The sequence below is a fragment of the Raphanus sativus genome, chromosome 5 (genome assembly GCF_000801105.2).
Source record: "Raphanus sativus cultivar WK10039 chromosome 5, ASM80110v3, whole genome shotgun sequence".
In the NCBI taxonomy this organism is placed as follows: domain Eukaryota; kingdom Viridiplantae; phylum Streptophyta; class Magnoliopsida; order Brassicales; family Brassicaceae; genus Raphanus; species Raphanus sativus.
In genome coordinates, this window is record NC_079515.1 from 1,816,520 (window position 1) to 1,835,283 (window position 18,764).

At 33.6% G+C, this 18,764-nt stretch overlaps 4 protein-coding genes across 5 annotated transcripts; 3 read left to right on the forward strand and 1 right to left on the reverse strand.

Moving 5' to 3' along the window:
• Positions 1-2: 2 nt before the first annotated feature.
• LOC108863287 (probable methyltransferase At1g29790) lies at positions 3-2,010 on the reverse strand. The gene is made up of 2 exons (XM_018637664.2): positions 1,703-2,010; positions 3-1,583 (listed from the first exon to the last, which is right to left on the reverse strand). The coding sequence occupies exon 2, from the start codon at positions 1,542-1,544 to the stop codon at positions 150-152; it is 1,395 nt and encodes a 464-aa protein (XP_018493166.2). The 5' UTR covers positions 1,545-1,583; positions 1,703-2,010; the 3' UTR covers positions 3-149.
• A 1,544-nt stretch (positions 2,011-3,554) lies between these two features.
• On the forward strand, positions 3,555-8,265 carry LOC108859328 (sugar transporter ERD6-like 12). The gene is given in 18 exon segments (XM_018633219.2): positions 3,555-4,001; positions 4,947-5,009; positions 5,176-5,265; positions 5,386-5,445; positions 5,540-5,605; positions 5,687-5,752; positions 5,876-5,951; positions 6,091-6,155; positions 6,221-6,313; positions 6,452-6,532; positions 6,663-6,747; positions 6,837-6,880; positions 6,965-7,027; positions 7,215-7,328; positions 7,522-7,581; positions 7,698-7,757; positions 7,760-7,814; positions 7,917-8,265. Coding segments are annotated over 18 exon segments (1,389 nt in total). The 5' UTR covers positions 3,555-3,872; the 3' UTR covers positions 8,036-8,265.
• Positions 8,266-8,520: 255 nt separating this feature from the next.
• Positions 8,521-9,898, forward strand: LOC108861253 (psbP domain-containing protein 7, chloroplastic). The gene is made up of 3 exons (XM_018635084.2): positions 8,521-8,877; positions 9,041-9,251; positions 9,438-9,898. The coding sequence occupies exons 1-3, from the start codon at positions 8,559-8,561 to the stop codon at positions 9,748-9,750; spliced, it is 843 nt and encodes a 280-aa protein (XP_018490586.1). The 5' UTR covers positions 8,521-8,558; the 3' UTR covers positions 9,751-9,898.
• A 715-nt stretch (positions 9,899-10,613) lies between these two features.
• On the forward strand, positions 10,614-15,521 carry LOC108863529 (acyl-CoA-binding domain-containing protein 4). 2 transcript variants are annotated; one of them, XM_018637984.2, is made up of 18 exons: positions 10,614-10,928; positions 11,241-11,311; positions 11,742-11,805; positions 11,900-11,971; positions 12,073-12,267; positions 12,364-12,441; positions 12,571-12,678; positions 12,855-12,921; positions 13,015-13,076; positions 13,334-13,473; positions 13,614-13,740; positions 13,826-13,940; positions 14,103-14,191; positions 14,290-14,373; positions 14,465-14,647; positions 14,768-14,914; positions 14,989-15,048; positions 15,139-15,521. In XM_018637984.2, exons 1-18 carry the CDS (start codon positions 10,770-10,772, stop codon positions 15,319-15,321), a joined length of 2,004 nt encoding a protein of 667 aa, XP_018493486.2. In that variant the 5' UTR covers positions 10,614-10,769; the 3' UTR covers positions 15,322-15,521. The 2 variants fall into 2 exon arrangements, with proteins under 2 accessions (XP_018493486.2, XP_018493487.2); XM_018637985.2 differs by having other exon boundaries at positions 10,615-10,928; positions 12,076-12,267.
• Positions 15,522-18,764: the final 3,243 nt, after the last annotated feature.

Genomic DNA, 18,764 nt, shown 5'->3' on the forward strand with positions numbered 1-18,764 from the left:
ATTTCAAGTTCAGTCAGATAATCTTCAAACTAGTAAAAGTCAAACAGAGCTGGAAACATTCTAATTGTTTTCAAAGTGATACAAAGATTAGTACACAATCAAATGAATGAGAAACTCTGATACAAACATATAAGCTTAAACTTTTGTAGTTAGATTGCACGAGGAGGTTTCTCAAGCAATGCAGAGAGATAAGCCTCATCCTTTGACTTAGGTGAAATAGCCCACTTGTGTTTCTTGTACCTAAACTGCAGGAACATGTACATGTAGTCATCAAGATCCTTCTTCTTACAGAAGAACCTATCAATCCACAGCAACCCACCCGGTCTCAGCACTCTATCCCAATCATACAACACGAAATCCATCAGCAGAAGATCGATCCAACCGTCCATTAACCCAGCGGTATGAATCATATCCATGGTATTGTCGAAGAACGGTAGCCTCTGGTTCAAAGAGATGTACAAAGGGATCAAACCTCTTAATGCTATCATCTCATTGAAAGGAGCTCCCAAGTTCAGAGCAGTAGTGACAATAGTCACATTCTTCTCTCTCATTCTCGCAGCAAATGTTCCTGTCCCAACGCCAACATCCAAACCAATCCTAATCTCACCTTGCTTCACTCTCAGAACATCATCAATCTTGAAATCAGCTAACAGAGTGCTGTTCTTGACCCATTTAGTACTCTCTTTCTCCATCTCAAAACAACCGGTGCACTTGGTATAACCCCTTTTAGGGTTTTTGCTTGACAAGCACGCGAAGTTCCTGCACTGGTAGTTTCCCCACCTCACGTTTCTATCATCAGGAAGCTTCCACAACGACTCGTTGATTGGATAAGGCTTCTGGTAAGTCATGGAAGCTCTTGTCAAGCACCGTCTCCTAGGCAACGGGTCACACCCGTTGATCATAAGCTTCTGCGCTAAGTTCCAGTCATCATCACAATAAGCTCCAACATCGTAGTCCATGTACTTCTCTAGCTCCGTCTTCATCAACACGCATGAATGACCTATCGTGTTGTATACTCTCTCTGTTCCAAACATGTTCACCTTCCCTACACGATTCTCCTTTGGAGTTATGTACTTCCTTATCTCCTCGACGAGAAACTTGTTGATCAAGGGCTCTTCCTTCTCCGTTGAGTTTCTGATTCCTTCGGGGTTTGGTAAACGGATTTGCCTTAAACCGATGTGAGCGTGATAAAACGGCTTCATTACTTCCTCCTCAAGAAACCTCTTGATCTCTCTTTTGCTTCCGTCTTTGCTCTTCTCCATCTCTTTTACCGTATTCTCTAGCTTGTCGTACAAGTTATCCATCTTTTCGAGGACATCATCGACGCGGTCGTGAAGAGACTTTAGGTCGAATCCTTCGCTGTTCTTGACTTCTTTGATTGTGTAGATGGTACGGCAAATGTCTTCGTTGTGCAAGAAGTAACCCGCGGAATGGAATCTGTATAGACACGAGAGGCTCACGGTGATCACTACTAAACCTAGGATCAGTTGTAACCCTGCCATTAGTCTTCCTAATCGCCATCTCGGCAAACAAGACCTCCCCATAAGAACTAACTTCTTTCAGTGGTTGGCTTTAATCTTGACCTGAGTGAATAAAACAGAGGAAATGTAAATCTAAGACAGAAGCTAAAGACCAAGAGTCCTATCTAAGAACATAAGAAAGAATATAGACATAAGTGAGAGGTGAAGAGAAACATTGTTACCAGATGAGGAAGAGATGTTCGTCCTTGATGTTTTGATGGAAACCTTTCCTCTCTGGTTTCTCCAAGAAAAGTTGAAGATGTTCATGAGTTTGCTTTTACAAACCTCTTGAGTTAAAACGCTATTTGAGATCCGAGAGCTGCGGAGGAAAAGAGTGTTTTTGTGTCTGCTTGAAGAAGTAAAGAGCTGGAGATACTTCAAGCTGAAGACTAATGCTGAGTGCTAGTTTTTTTAGGACAAGATCCACTAAGTGACTGCTTTCACCAACGTGCCTAATCCCTTAATCTTCGGTCCTCAAAAGTCAACCATAAGTATACAGTTTACCCACGTGCCTAATGTCGGTTTACATGTATGTACGCTAAAATCGCTAATGTATATCAATACCGATCTACTAGATTCTTGAAATATTGACCAATGTAGCACTTTTAATATTTCTTGGAAGGATTTTCTAAAAATACTATATTCAGTGACACGAATCTCGTGGAATTTTTAATTAACTAATAAAAATATAATATTTGCAAAATTTTGGTATTGACCGGATCCCTAACCGGATCCGACCATTTCAACAGATGGAACCTATTTTATTGGTGAACCGGACCAAACTAATACATTCTTTGTTTCGAAAAAATCTATATTTCATTTTTTAAAATACATTAAGAGAAATATTTTACGTTTTCAGTATATTTTAATTAATAATAAATTTTAAATTTTAAAAATCTTTAATCATGAGAATATATATTGATAATTAAAATTTAATACTCTATCCGTATCATTTTAAGTAGTATTTAGAGATTTTAATTTTGTTTCATAATAAATGATGTTCTTATAATTCTAGATAAGATTTAATATCATTTAAAATTTGTGACCAGTTACAAAATATTGAATTCTTTTCTTTTCATATTACTTGTCGTTTTAGGTTTATACACACAAATTAAGAAAACATTTAATTTTACATATTTTAAAAATAAAAAAAAAACTATTACCAATACACCTAACCATATATCAACCAATAGAAAAATAGAGTAAAGAATATTGTCAATAAAGTTTTTATTAAAAACCGAAAACAACACTTATTTTGAAACGAAAATTCTACTCTAAAATGACAATTAATTCGATACGGAGGGAGTATATTTTTTATTGGTTGAATTAGTTGTATTTTATATTAGCAAAGTAAATTGTATAAAATTTTGTATTTTCTTATTTTTTGTTCAAAAACCTTAAACACCTCTTAAAATGATACAGACAAAATATATTTTTACTAATATGTGAAATATTTTAAATATACATCTTTTTGAGATAGAGAAAGTATTCAATAACATTGTAAGGATGGTTGATGTGATAATTAGGTGGGATCTCAATTGCATTTTTCTTGATAGACTTGTTGTGTTTTGCGTCTTGGTTCAATGACATTGAAAACTTTGCTTTCTACATATGAGGGTCAGAGTTTTTACAAATGAAAAACTAAGATTGAATTGCGTTAGCTTCTATCCAACTGAGTGGAGCGACGTACGCCATAAATGCTAAGTTCAATTCAAGACTCTAATTAAAAGTCACATATATATACTTGTTACGTGAGTATCTCAAACTCTAATAGATTGAGTGACTATGGTTCTTCTCTTCCTTTAACTCGTCACGAAACTGTTTAACATTTGATTATTCGACTCTTACGGTATCTCAAGTTGATAGCTTCTCGTCTTGTAGTCAATAAATTCAAACAACCATAATAATAGCAACTTGATGCCTTTGGCTAACAATCTATTATGGAGCAATGTTTTTTCTTACTAAATTATGGAGCAATGTTATTCAAATATATAGATGAGCTTAGTAATGTTAGCCAAAAAAAAAAATGTTAGCCAAAACAAACCAAAGCCGTAGGCCAGAAAATAACCGAAAAATGTGTCAGACTGTATGCTTGTTACTGGTTGATACAAACAATGAACATGAACCTAGACTCAATATTAGGTAGATACGTCTACATCACAACATAGCATATTATTTCTATTTATTTGTTTCTTTATTAATCTTGGTGCATGGTTAACCAATACTATCTAGTTTATATCAATAGACAAGGAGAGAGAACGTTCTTGATCTCCACAAACATTCCCTTCTCTTTTTCCTCCCGCACGAAATTTTTGTCTCTAGTTCTGGTTCTTAGGGTTTTGAGTGAAGAAAATGGAGGGAGATAATAATATGGAGAAAGGATTATTGTTGGTAAAGAGGGAAGAAACTACAAGTACAACTCCGCTTCTTGTCTTCTCCACCTTCACTATTGTCTGCGCCTCCTTCACCTTTGGCGTTGCGGTATGTTCCCATATTTCTCTCTCTCTCTCTCTATATATATAAATATATATATATACACACATATATCTATATAAGTCTTACTAGAACCAAAGCTTTAGCGGCATGGTAAAACGTATGTTAAAAAGAACGAAAACCGAAATTTCCTCAAACTTCGGTTAGAGAAATCCGAGTTTCAGTTAGAGCCATGACCTCTGTTACCTGTATCTATATCGGCAGTGTAGAGATAGGCAACAATATCATAGCTTGGATTAGTAGTATTTTAGTGAACTCATATAGTAAGAAATGAGAAAAAAAAAGAAAAGAAATGAGTTTTTGAAAAAAAAAAAAAAAATGAGAACAAAATTATTAAAATGACAAAATAGATAAAATGACAAAAAGAAAGATCACTTTATTTTTGTTATCAACAAATATATGGTTTAGAATTCAAATCATATAGAAATTATATAGATGTATCATTCAAAAAAATATTAACACTTTTTGCTAAGTAACAGAAAAATATCTTATGTGTGTGTTGTGGTTGTCTTGTTATCTTCTACTGTTACCTTTTGTTGCCAATCTTTGAAATTGGAGGCACTTTTGTTACAATGGCAAAATAAACCAGTCAAAACCTTATTAGCTATATGTGGCCGGTTTCATTTTATTAAATAACTTAAGCTGTTGTATTTACGGTCACAACATATATTTTATATGTACATTAAATACTAACTTTTTGTTAAAATTATTATTTGTGACAGGTTCAGAGTTTGTTGGATCGATTTATAATTTCTTTATTTTTGATAAAATATATATATTATATACAATTATTTCACCTTTTTGAAGTACCCAACTGTTGACTTTTCTTTACAAAATTTATAAATTAATCACTGTGGTGGTCTGGAGTCACGCTTGTTTTTATTTTATTACATTCATATAATCGTTTCTCTTCTATCATTTTGTGGTACACAGTTGGGTTATACCGCCGACACGATGTCCTCCATTATGACAGACTTGGATCTTTCTCTCGCACAAGTACAAGTCTTATTATATCTAGTAAAACAATTAAAGGAAAAGGAAAAGGAAAAATAAGAAAATAACATGTACATAGATTGTGATAAACTTACTTACTAGGTCATTAAAAATGTAAAAACAATCAATAAAAACATTTAGTAATATTACTATATGCTGAAAACTACAGTTTTCACTGTTTGGTTCACTCATGACGTTTGGAGGAATGATCGGTGCCATATTCAGCGCCAAAGCTGCATCTGCCCTCGGCAATAAAATGGTTATCTATTATCCTGAAAATCATTTTTGCATTTCTTAATGATTTATTATATATGGCCTCTAACGATTATAACATAATTACTAAACCCGTCATGGTTTTTCTTTTCTCAATTTTTCTTAGACGTTGTGGCTTGCTGATTTATTCTGCATAACTGGTTGGCTTGCAATTGCACTAGCCAAGGTCTTCTCATAACCCATCTAATATTCTTATGTACTTACTTTTGCAAGCTTAATAAAATTATATATTTATCAATGCTTTACTTGTTTGGCTACAGAGTATTGTTTGGCTCGATTTGGGAAGATTGTTTGTGGGGATTGGAGTTGGTCTCATTAGCTACGTGGTAAAAATAAATTCTCTAGATGATGAAAATAATCTCTAACCCTCACCATCAAATAAATTTAACTTCATGAATTTTTTTTAGGTTCCTGTATATGTTGCAGAGATAACACCCAAGCATATTAGAGGTGCTTTTACATTTAGCAACCAGGTGAGTTATTAGCTCGATTGTTTAGATATAATTATTTTATATATACCAATTCAAAGCTCGATGGTTTAGATATAATTATTTTATATATGTCTAAGTTATAATTTAAGTATCAATACTTTTCAGTTGTTGCAAAACTGTGGGGTAGCAATCGCATATTACTTCGGAAATTTCTTGTCATGGAGAAGTCTAGCCTTAATCGGTGATTTATCCGCATCTTTATTCATTCTCCATCGAGTTTAATTTTTCCATATTAATTATCTTTTTTTTTTTGTTAAAGGATTTATATTAATTATCTTATTACAAATATACTTATCTAACTAAAGTTTATTTCCAACTAGGTATCATTCCATGTGGGATACAAGTTATTGGTTTGTTCTTCATACCTGAGTCTCCGAGATGGCTGGTTAGTCATATAACTTGAGCATATGCTACTTGAGCACAGAATATTAATGAAAAATATTTTTATAGGCGAAAAAAGGTCGCGATGAAGAGGTTCAAGTTGTTCTTCAAAAATTACGGGGTAAAGGAAATGATATTTTGTTTGAAGCTCGCGCAATCAAGGTATCCAATCATATAAATTATTACAGAAAAAATATGTTTCACATATTCTTAGATTCACTTTATAGATTATTCATCCACACCGAAGTTTTTAGTTTTGACTTTTACGTAAATGTTCTTACATTTTCAGAACTTTTGTAGATTTCGGTAGAAGCTTCAAAGCAAAATTCAAATACCAGCATGCGTAGTCTTTTCCGAAAGAGATATGCTCATCAACTTACAGTACGAAAATTTGTTTTTATTCATTCAAAAATATATTTCAAAGATTGGATATAACGTCCGCAAAATTGTTTAAAAAAAACGTCCGTGAAACATTTTTAAAATTTGTTTGGATTCGTTTAATTATGTTCAGATCGGCATAGGTTTGATGCTTCTGCAACAGTTATGTGGAATATCAGGAATAGGCTCTTATGGAAGCACTCTTTTTAAACTTGGCGGTAAAACTATATCTATTATGTTCTTAGATTTTACATCATATTTTCACTAATAATTTAGTTAGATATAAATTCAAACTTTTATTTTCCAGGATTTCCTGCTCGGATTGGAATGACAGTGTTGTCTCTTATCGTCGTACGTATAATAAATCTTAATTCGGGTTTTATATCCTCACATTGTAACCCTAATATCTTATTAACGGATCATGCATATATATAGGTACCAAAATCTTTAATGGGTTTAATCCTCGTGGATCGCTGGGGAAGACGACCACTTCTTATGGTATATAAACTTTTTGAATTTTTGTTTGTTTGATCATATAAACTTTGTGGTTTATAAACTTACCCAGCGTTGTGGTGCTTAATTATAGTTTATCTTAAGCTCAACCGATCGCATAGCTGCATAAACGGCTAAGCAGTTGAATTTAGCAGTTTTAATTAAACATAGATCTAATGAATTGGATTTGCAGACTTCAGCATTTGGATTATGCTTAAGCTGTATCATATTGGCGGTAGCTTTTGGAGTTAAAGATGTTCCGGAGATCCAATACATTGCTCCAGTTTTCACTTTCATCGGAATATTGGTAAGTTCTTCACAGTTTGTTTTTTGGTCTGATTAATAATTGGTTTATTCTATCAAGCTATATAGTTTATCAAAAGAAAACTTAAGTCATCTAATTGGTCTATCTAATTATACTCACACAAATGGTATTCTATGATTTGTTAATCAATTATTGTTAAAATCTCAAATATAAAAATACCATTTATATTCTACAGTCATTCACGATGATGTTTGCACTTGGAATGGGAGCGTTGCCATGGATTATTATGTCTGAGGTGATTCTTTTTTCTTTGTGGAGATTATTTCTCATTTTATCCAAATAATATAAACAACATGTCATATTTTTTTTAAAAAATTGTTATATATGTCTAAACTTTTTTTTAATTGGCAGATATTTCCAATGGACATAAAGGTTTTAGCTGGGAGTTTGGTGACCATAGCCAATTGGTTCAAACTGGTTGGATCGCCAACTATTGTTTCAATTTTATGTTGGTTTGGAGCCCAACCGGTAAGTAACATTAACAAAATGCTTTTGGTTTTCTTTGATTTGGATATTAAAAATGAAGTAATCAGGCTAAAATGTGTTAAACTTTGTTTAAATAACTTGCAGGAACCTTTATAATATCAGCAATAGTTTGTGGATTAACAATTGTATTCACATGGTGTTTGGTGCCAGAGACTCAAGGATTAACCTTAGAAGAAATCCAGCTCTCATTTGCTAGTACTTAATTAGGATTGATTGGATATAGTAAGTATATGTATAAAGGTTGTTTTATACTACTTGCTCCACACCTATTCGATTCATTTCAATGCAGAGTTTCTAGTTTTTGATTGAATTTATATTTTATATTCGACTATAGAATGATATTATTATCTTCTTTTTTTTTGTAATAAAACATGATATTTTTTTCTTCCTTTTGAAATTTCCATTTATATTATCAAATATCATGATTGTATTTATAATAAAACGAATAATAATATATGTTATCATCCATATGTTTATTTACAATATACAATAAATGGTTTTAGTTTCACCTACTATCTTACACAAAAAAATACACATCTATGAAATAGATCATAATTTTCTGTGATAATGTCAAACCGTAATAATGTTTATTATTAATCAACAATTTTTAGCTTAACCTTCTTTATTTTTAACTGTCGAAGTCAAAACGCTGTCGTTTAGTTACTAGCTCTGCAGGTGATAAGAAGTCTGCAACATTCGACATCACTTAAAAAGAACGGACGAGAAATGTCTCTGAAACTTTACTTCTCTCTTCACTCATCATCACTCAAAAATGCCAAACTCTCCAACGTTTCCATCGCTCAACAATCCTCCGGTGACCGGAAAACCTCCCCGGCCGAGGAGTTTTCTCCCCTTGCTGAGAAATTCAACCGGCGACTTCTTCTTGGTGTAGGCTCATCCTCTCTGCTCGCGGTCGGTGCGAACTTCGGAGGAGTCACGAGTTTTGTACTCGGTTTATCGCCGGAGTTCGGCCGGAACCTGAAACTCGACGTCTTGTATCCGATCAGAGGTTATAGCAGATGTATCGACACGGTGGAAGGTTTCGGTAAGCAAGTATCTTCTCTCTCTATCTAAACACATTTGTCGTTACTCCTCATCAAATTTAATTGTATTTTTGTTTTTTACATATAATCTTTATGTTTTAATTATAAATGTTATCAGTTACGCAAAAAAAAAAAACAAATATAAATGTTATGTTACAATCATAGAGTTTATATATCCTGCTACGTGGGTTGGAGACCAGACACTCCTGTATAGAGCGGCCGAGAAGACAGAGCGGGAGATTTCACTAGACCTTCCTCCGGCAAGAAACAGCCGCCGGAAAAACGTTAATGAACCGGTTGTTGCGTTTGGACCACCCGGTTCGACCGGCGAGCTCAACGTCAGTGTTATTGTCTCCCCTGTCTCACCCACTTTCTCGTAAGTAAATGCATCATTAATCCTAATTATTTTCTGCATCATCATGAGTATTTACTTTCATTGTTCCTATGGTTACTAATAGGTGATGGTAATAATAATATGATATAAAAGATTTAACCAACCAAACTTTGAGCTAACTAAAGTGAAATGTGTGATTATGAACTTTGCTTATTGTTTATGATATAGAATTGAAGCATTTGGAGGGCCAAAAGAAGTAGGAGAGGCCATTGTAAAAACAGTGACAAGATCTAGTCAACGAACAGATTTAAAAGGAACTTTGCTGGAAGCAAACCTCAGACAAGATTCAGAGAGGAACTTGAAGTACTATGAGTTGGAATTCAAAGTGGAATCACCGCCTTTCCGGCGGCATAACGTGGCCGTTTGTTGCGTTAGCGGTGGCAGGCTTTATACTCTGAATGCTCAGGCTCCAGAGTCAGCTTGGTCAGAGTTAAAACATGAGTTTCACACTGTTGCTAGATCATTCAATATCATTTTTTGAATGTGAAAGAAAACTAGACACTGCAAAGAAAGGCTTGTTTTGTTTGCTCATTATCATCGTTGGGAACTTATGGTTTCTGACTTCAGACACATGTTTAAAAGAGCTAACCTAGTGCTATATCTATTTTAAAATTCTCTGTTTTAGAATTTTCACACATAGTATTATGATTATTAATACATTATTTTGTAATTAATTATCTCCCACAGTTTTTCATCAATAAATTTTTGATAAACATAATTGTAATTATATTTTTGAAGTTTACAATTTACCTTAAATTAATGCATTAAAAATGTAAAAAAAAAGTATTCCTTCCATTTTGTAATAGATGACATTTTGGAGAAATAATTCTGTTTTAAATTACATGTAATTTTCGATTTTAAATTTATAAATGTTATACAATATAATTTTTTAAATTCTGCAGATTGTTTTTCTGTTGGTTAAAATGTGATTAATTAGATATTTAGTGATTTTGATGAGTCTGTGTTTTTTATGTCAAAAAAAAAATATTTAGTGATTTTTTATTTAGAAATTATATATAACTAAATGTTTTATTAAACTGTGTATCCAACTTCAAAATGTCATTTAATAGAAACTGTGTTGATAGTTTTTTTTTTAATTTCTTTTTTAGAAACATGAATCTTTGAGTGACGTAGCATGTCATCATGTGGTTTACGTTTAACCAGAAAATAATTAACCGAAAAAACCACGTTTAAACCAACTAATTGTCTTTTTTTCTTTCTTTGTGGACGGTTAAGGAGAAATATACGAAGCGAGAGAAACATGATTATATCGCCTTGATCGCGTCGCTATATAAACACTGCATCATCGAGAGCATTTATAATTTCGATTTAATTAAATGCTTATTATATATTTTCCTTAATTAATCAAAAATATATATTTTAAAGTGTAGAGAAAAAAACTCTTTGAATCGTGTAAACAGAAAACGAAATTCGAAAGCTCCAATCGCTTTGCTTCTCTCCACCATCTCCGATCAAATCCGCGGTCGAAGGTGAGAAAAAATGGCAATGGCTAGAGCATCATCTGGCCCCGCCTACCCGGAGAGGTTCTACGCGGCCGCGTCTTACGTCGGATTCGACGGATCCGATTCGTCGGCGAAACAAGTCAGCTCGAAATTCTCCAATGACACTGCGCTGCTTCTCTACGCGCTGTACCAGCAGGTCAGGGCACACTTCTATTCACCCGGATCTCTCTCCGTTTGCTAACCACACGAGATCTGGTGGTTTAAAATGTTGATTTCTTTCGTTTGATTCGTCGAGATTTTATCAGATTTTTCGAAATGGCGCATTTCTCGCTTGTCTGACTTAGATCGATCGATTTGAGTATCGATTTTGATGGAAAACGTGATTGTAATACATTCGTTATTAATCAGATCTCACCGGATCGTCCGTTCTTCAATAGTAGCTTACTTAGATCTTTATATGTGACACTATAATGTTGTTGATGATCTCTTGAATTTGACATGTAAACAGGCCACTGTGGGACCATGCAACACTCCGAAACCCAGCGCGTGGAGACCAGTGGAGCAAAGCAAGTGGAAAAGGTTAGTTAGATTCGGTGTCTGCCGACACTTAGGTTTCTATTGCTTGAGTTTGAGAATCATTCTTCTAGGAAGAAGCTTTGTGGTGGATATAATTAGGAGATGCCTTAGGCTTCATCAGTTATTAGAGTAGAAGAATCCAGATGCTTCATGAATCATGGAAATGGGAAAGGAGTATTTTAGATGTAACGTAAGCTGCTAGATACAAAATAATCTAGCAGGATTTGTATTTACAAGCATATGATTTGGTATGCATTCAAAAAATTGTGTGACATGTTGAGGAAAAGTGATTGCAGGTAATGTAGTTATGCAAATACGTTACGAGCCTGCCATTGTTTAGGATCTTTTTAAAGGAAAATAAGCCTTTGTTTGTGTGAGCTTTCCTGGAAGAATTACATTTCTAATGTTCTGAATCATTTCCATCTTTACTTAGTTGGCAAGGCCTCGGAACCATGCCTTCCATTGAGGCAATGCGCCTCTTTGTGAAAATTCTGGAGGTAAACCACAGAGAGTTCTATGTCTAATTTTTAAGACTTTACTGGAGAGTGGTGGTTTAGGCTTGATTTCTTCCTTATTGCTCACTTAAATCAGGAAGATGATCCTACCTGGTATTCGAGGGCATCTAAAGATATTCCAGATCCTGTCGTAGATGTCCAAATCCATGTGAGTTTTGTATACCATGGATTCTGTGTTCAAAACATGGGAGATATTACATATATATTTTTACTTGTATTTGACTCTGCTAGTGCATTCATTCTCTGTAGCAGACAACAAAAGATGAGCCTGTTGTTGAGAATGGGAACTCATTTAGCGAGACAAAGACAATTCCTGCTGAGAATGGAGGTTTGGCAGAAACCCAAGACAAAGATGTAGTCTCGGAAGACCCAAATACTGTCTCTGTATATAACCAGTGGACTGCACCCCAAACATCAGGTCAGCGGCCAAAAGCCCGTTATGAGGTAATGTATTTCCTCTCTTTTGGAAGAAATGTAAAACGTCGCGTCATTCATACATCATCTTTAATTTCTAAGTCTTGTTTATCGTATTTGTTTCAGCACGGAGCAGCAGTTATTCAAGATAAAATGTATATATATGGTGGAAATCACAATGGCCGCTACCTTGGTGATCTTCATGTAAGCAACTCATATGGTTCAGAAGCATAAGCTGATGATTAATTAAAGGATTCAGTTTCATTTTAGCCTGGCTAGGGCAATACCACTTTCGCTAACAATTCTTTAGCATGTCTTCTGCTGAATATACAGGTTCTAGATTTAAAAAGTTGGACTTGGTCAAGAGTTGAAACCAAGGTTGCAACTGAATCAGAGGAAACCTCTCCAACCTTACTATCTCCTTGTGCTGGTCATTCTCTGGTTAGTTTTTAACTTCTTGCGTTTTGTTTTGGTATCTACCTTTTGGCTTTCCGGCCTAGAAATGTTCAGGACAGCGGTTCAGCTAAGAAAATAGTCTCTTCGTGAAATCCACTTGCTATATTAGTGTGTAACAAAGAAGGATATTATTTTCCCATGCTTTCTTTGTTATTTTGTAGATACCGTGGGAACACAAGTTTCTGTCTATCGGTGGTCATACTAAGGATCACTCAGAACCTATGCAAGGTAAGCGTTTATTTACTTTGGAAGACCGTTATTTGAAGGAGCTTTCTGGAATCTTAATTATTACAATCTATTTTATATTGTTTCTGATCACAGTGAAGGTCTTTGATACCCATACCTATACATGGTCAATGTTGAAGACATATGGAAAACCACCGGTATACATTCACTTCTCGCATGTTATTTCATTTGTTTTCGACCTTTGCATGGGAATATTACGTTCTTGTAAACACATATTCTCTCGCCATCAAATACAAAAAAAGAAAGCTATTTTCTGTCCCTGCTCTTCTATGATAGCTTCAGGGTTGATTTGCATGAATCCAGAATTTGTTGATCTCATTTTTCATTCGGAAGTTATATATGCATTTTGGTTTCTTGAATTGAGACTTTGTTTGTCTTTATCTCTTGCTTTCAGGTTTCACGTGGAGGCCAGTCTGTCACAGTCGTTGGCAAAACTTTGGTGATATTTGGTGGCCAAGATGCAAATAGATCACTTCTGAACGATTTGCATGTACTCGACCTAGAAACTATGACCTGGGATGAGATAGATGCCCTGTAAGATTTTAAGATGTTTTTGCATTTTTTTTTCCGAAGAAGTAACTCATTTAAGAGTGTAGATATAACCAGGATACATTTAGAAAGACACTGTTGATGAAAGATTTGCAACCAAGGTTTAAACTGTTGTCAACGTGCAGAGGTGTGTCGCCGTCTCCGAGGTCTGATCATACTGCTGCAGTGCACGCAGAACGTTACCTTCTTATCTTTGGTGGGGGCTCACATGCTACCTGTTTCGGTGATCTGCATGTCCTTGATTTGCAGACTGTAAGTTAAGCTAAGCGTATACAGTATTTTGTAGCGTCTTTCAAACGTTCTTTTGTCAGTGCCTGATGTAAACTGTTACATATAGATGGAGTGGTCAAGACCAGCACAACAAGGTGAGGTACCAACTCCAAGATCTGGACATGCTGGCGTGACAATTGGGGAGAACTGGTTTATTGTTGGTGGTGGTGATAACAAGAGTGGTAGGTTTATGCATTTTTCCTTGGCAACATGTCTTTCCTTTCTTACCATTTCTGTTTATCACTCCAATAACCACTTATGTGAATCGTGAACAAATGATATTTGCTTGGCTTTTTTCAATTTCGTGTTGACTGATTGTGCTGCAACCTGATAAATCACTGTAGGGGCATCTGAAAGTGTTGTACTAAACATGTCAACTCTTACATGGTCGGTAGTGGCTTCAGTTCAAGGACGTGTACCTCTTGCTAGCGAGGTACCCTCTTTAAGACTTCAAAAAGAATCAGTCCTTGCATATTTCGTCTTAATCTTGCAGAATTAAGAGCTTATCTTTCTTTCCTTTTCTGGTGACAGGGATTAAGTTTAGTCGTTAGTTCATACTATGGTGAAGATGTGCTAGTTGCTTTCGGAGGATACAATGGACGTTACAACAACGAGGTAGAGACTATGTTGTCAAGCCTCAAGTATCATAAGTATCATTCTCTTGATTTTGCATTCAGTTCTGCTTCTAATTATTCCTCGGCTATAGATTAATCTGCTTAAGCCAAGCCACAAATCAACACTGCAACCAAAGACTCTAGAAACGCCTTTGCCAGTTAGTCTTTCTGCTGTTAACAACGCCACGACCAGAGACATCGAGTCAGAGGTGGAGGTGAGCCAAGAAGGCAGAGTACGGGAAATTGTCATGGACAACGTTAACCCTGGATCAAAGGTATCGTCTTTGTCAGAACTTCTCTCTTTATATGTGTTGCAATCATTATAGTTACCCAAAGCGGGATCATCACCACCTCTTTCTCTTATTTTGATTTTTTGGTTAATGAATCACCTTCAGGTTGAAGGAAACAATGAACGCATTATTGAGACTCTTAAAGCCGAGAAGGAAGAACTGGAGTTATCACTGAACAAGGAGAAGATGCAGACTCTCCAACTAAGGCAAGAGCTAGCAGATGGAGAATCACGGAATGCAGATTTGTACAAGGTTAATAATTTATACTTCACATTTTAACATCTGGAAGTCTCTCTGATATATTCTCTTGTGCTGACATTTTACAGGAACTTCATTCTGTCCGTAGCCAACTTGCAACCGAACAATCAAGATGCTTCAAACTGGAGGTATTAATCCAATCACCTAGCTCTCTGTCATCTATATTGTTGATAAGCTAAGCAAAGCCTAACTCGACTTCCTTCCCTTTGAATCTGTAGGTTGATGTTGCGGAGCTAAGGCAAAAACTTCAAACACTGGAAACGCTGCAAAAGGAACTTGAACTCCTTCAGCGCCAAAAGGCTGCCTCTGAACAAGCCGCGGTGAATGCTAAACGACAGAGCTCGGGTGGTGTCTGGGGCTGGCTCGCTGGAAGCCCTCAGGAGAAAGATGATTCGCCATGATTATTTGTTTTTTCCTCTTCCCGTATACTCGCTCCATATTTGCCTTCAAGTAAAGAAAGATATATTACTATGTATTTTTTTTGTCCGAGTCTCACGCATGGTTTCTTCTTCCAATAAATATTTCAGCACTCTTCCTCGTTGAGATTTTAAAGTACTACAAGATGTTTTACCTTTTTATATATTACTTATGATTCGTGTTAGTTCTCTGTAATACAAAAATAATCGTGCTCCTTTTTGGAACAATTAAACCAGATTTATAGACACCAATTGTAAAATATTCTGGTTGGTTCGATCTTTCAGAGCTTATACCTTTTGAACCTCAAAATAAATCGCAGCAAAATAATTTCAAGTGACTTTGTAAAAGCTGTGGAGAAAGCCAGGGATGAATCAAGTAGAAAGTCAGCTTTTGGGATGGCTTGTAAATGTCGGAATCCATATAGCTTTAGGCTTACTAATGTTAATGGTTACTATCTTGCTGTTATTTTGGATTAGAAATGAATCAATAATCCTCAAATCTATTGGAGTAGAACCAACATAAACCAAATGTATGATAATAATGACTAAATATGCTAATGAGAGACATAAATAAACACATTATTGGAATGTGAATTTCTAATGATTGTTAAAATTCTTAAATTCTAGTGGTATTGGTTAATGGATTCTTATATTCTTACTCAAATCTAATGTTATTGGTTTGATGATTGTTAAATGACTTACAAAATCATTTGTTATTCAAAAAATTTAGTTTTTAATGATTCAATACTTCTATCAAATTCAATGTTACAGGGACTTGAATTCTAAACATTTTTACTTATAAAACAAAACTTCACAAGTCTTGCATATAATCTCTAGATTCTTAAGTTGACAAAAAAACTTCTAGATTCTTAAAATCACTATACTAGGATATTTTGATAAATTTAAATATGAAAACTCTTAACAACTCTTTAAAATTTTTAAAAATCTCTTGATTCTTACAATCAACCAACTCTACATAAATTATATTCCCACTAACCCTCCTCATCGTGATCCCACTAACCCCTCCTTATCATGATCTTTGTCAACCAACTCTACATAAATTATCTATAACATTTGAGATCATCAAATTGACAATTAGATATCATGATCTCATATGAAGTGTGTTTAATGCAATAGTCATGATAATATTTCCTATTAAATGTTGGTTCATTAAATCAGTGAGAAGATGATTCAAATTGATTGTCTTTGAGAAGATGATTCAAATTGATTATCTTGATTATCAACATTTAATAGGAAATACTATTATGAGCATTAATTTAAACACACTTCATTTGTATATATGTAACTAAATTGTTTTAAATTCATGTAATACAAAAAACAAGATAGTCTTAAATATATGATATAATGTATATTAATACTCCTAGTCTACTTGATTCATTACAATATCATAAACAAATAAGAATTTTTATGAAGTTATTTCAATTGATATCACATCACATTTGCTACTTCAACGTGAATTCCATCATCTTCAACTATTACCGAAAATAAATAAATTGATATACTCAAGATAATCAAATATAATCATCTTCTCACATATTTAATGAATCAACATTTAATAGGAAATTTTATTATGACTATTAATTTAAACACATTTCATTTGAGATCATGATATCTATAACTAAATTGTTTTAAATTCATGTAATACAAAAACCAAAAAAAAAAGATAATCTTAAATGTATGACAAAATGCATATTCATACTCTTAGTCTAATTGATTTATTACAATATCATAAATAAATAAGAATCTTTATGAAGTTATTTCAATTACATCACATTTGTTACTTCAAAGTGATCTCCATCATCTTCAACTATTAGCCAAAATAAATATAAATAAAAATTCAAAATAATAAATTTGAATCATTTTCTCAAAGATTTAATGATCAAAAATAATAATTTTGAATCATTTTCTCAAAGATTTAATGATTAAAAAGGTGTATTTGTTATAGATATTACATTTCTAATCTGGCTTAGGAAATGTGAATTAGTTCTTTTAAACTGTACATATCCACTTCGTTTTGAGTTTGTTATATCTACCAATGACATAAAAAAATATTGAAGTTCATGAATTGGGCAAATTAGAGAATGTCTCAAATTAGTTTGAATATTTTCTAACAATAATCAATAATTCATAAATGAACAAATGACATTATAATATCTAACGTTTTAATAGTTATATCAAAATTATATCTTAACTTTTTCTTTCTTTTTCCTTATTTTATATTTTATATTTTCTAATTTTATGTTTTGTTGTTGTTAGATTTTTTTGAACCAAAATAAAAATAACATTGTGATGTAGTAAAAATGGTGAAGCCAGATCATATTCCTAAATAATCAGTGAACCAATATTCAAAAATGCATATTTTACGTTGAATATCTTGATTAACAAATTGTTCTAAGCTTTACACTGGACAAATAATTAGGTTTGTTTTGAACCAAAGTTTAAAAGGTACTTTGTAACTTTACAAGTGTTAAGTAATCTGAAATAGTAAAAGATATATTGTAAGATAAACTAACTATAGTTAATGTTAAATTTCTAATGTAGAGATATGTTGGGTTATCTGTTTTTATCATTTTCCACAAGCTAATTACAATATAGAGAATCTTAATAATCAACTTGAGTTCTCTTATAATGATTTGATGAATCAAGTGAAGCCTAAAAAAAGAATAGTTAGCACTTTCCAATCTCAAAGAAAAAGTTTTTAGACTTATTAAAGACTCTGGAATGTTGAAAGTGTCAACAACACGACATGAAACAGTGATAAACTTTTGCATTGTTGTGTGATTATTTTTGTATTAGCTAGTTCATCTTCATAGTTATCTAATTAGATTCTATGTATTTACATTTCACAAGGATGGAGGAGATAAATGACAATGTATTAAATTTGACTTTGATCATTACGAAAATGTTGACCTTGCATATATTCAACAGCTATTGGATAACTCAATTCATGTTGCATTGAGGTTACAGTTGGATCTTGTATTTTCATCAAATAAATGGGAAGTTACTAAAGAAGTTATATACCCTTTATGTAGTTATGAGTTTGATGTGGAATGAGAATTGTGTTAAATTTTTCTTTTTTAACGCTGATCTACTATTTGCCAAAAAAAGAAGATCTACTGACTTTTGATTATTTAAATAAACTAATTGTAAAAGATTAAATGTTTTTAATGCAGATCTACTATTTGCCAAAAAAAGAAGATCATTACAGAGAACAGTCATCTACAGTTCTACACAATAGTATTCTTATGGACCATGAAATAACTAAAAATAGAAGTTCTACTTCATTGGTCAGAATTCATGGGGTATAAGATGGGACTGTGAATGCTATATCCAAAAAGTCATTAAAGAAAAATGTGATATCAGTTGCCTCTTTTATGTAGTTTGATGTGGAATGAAAACTATGTGTT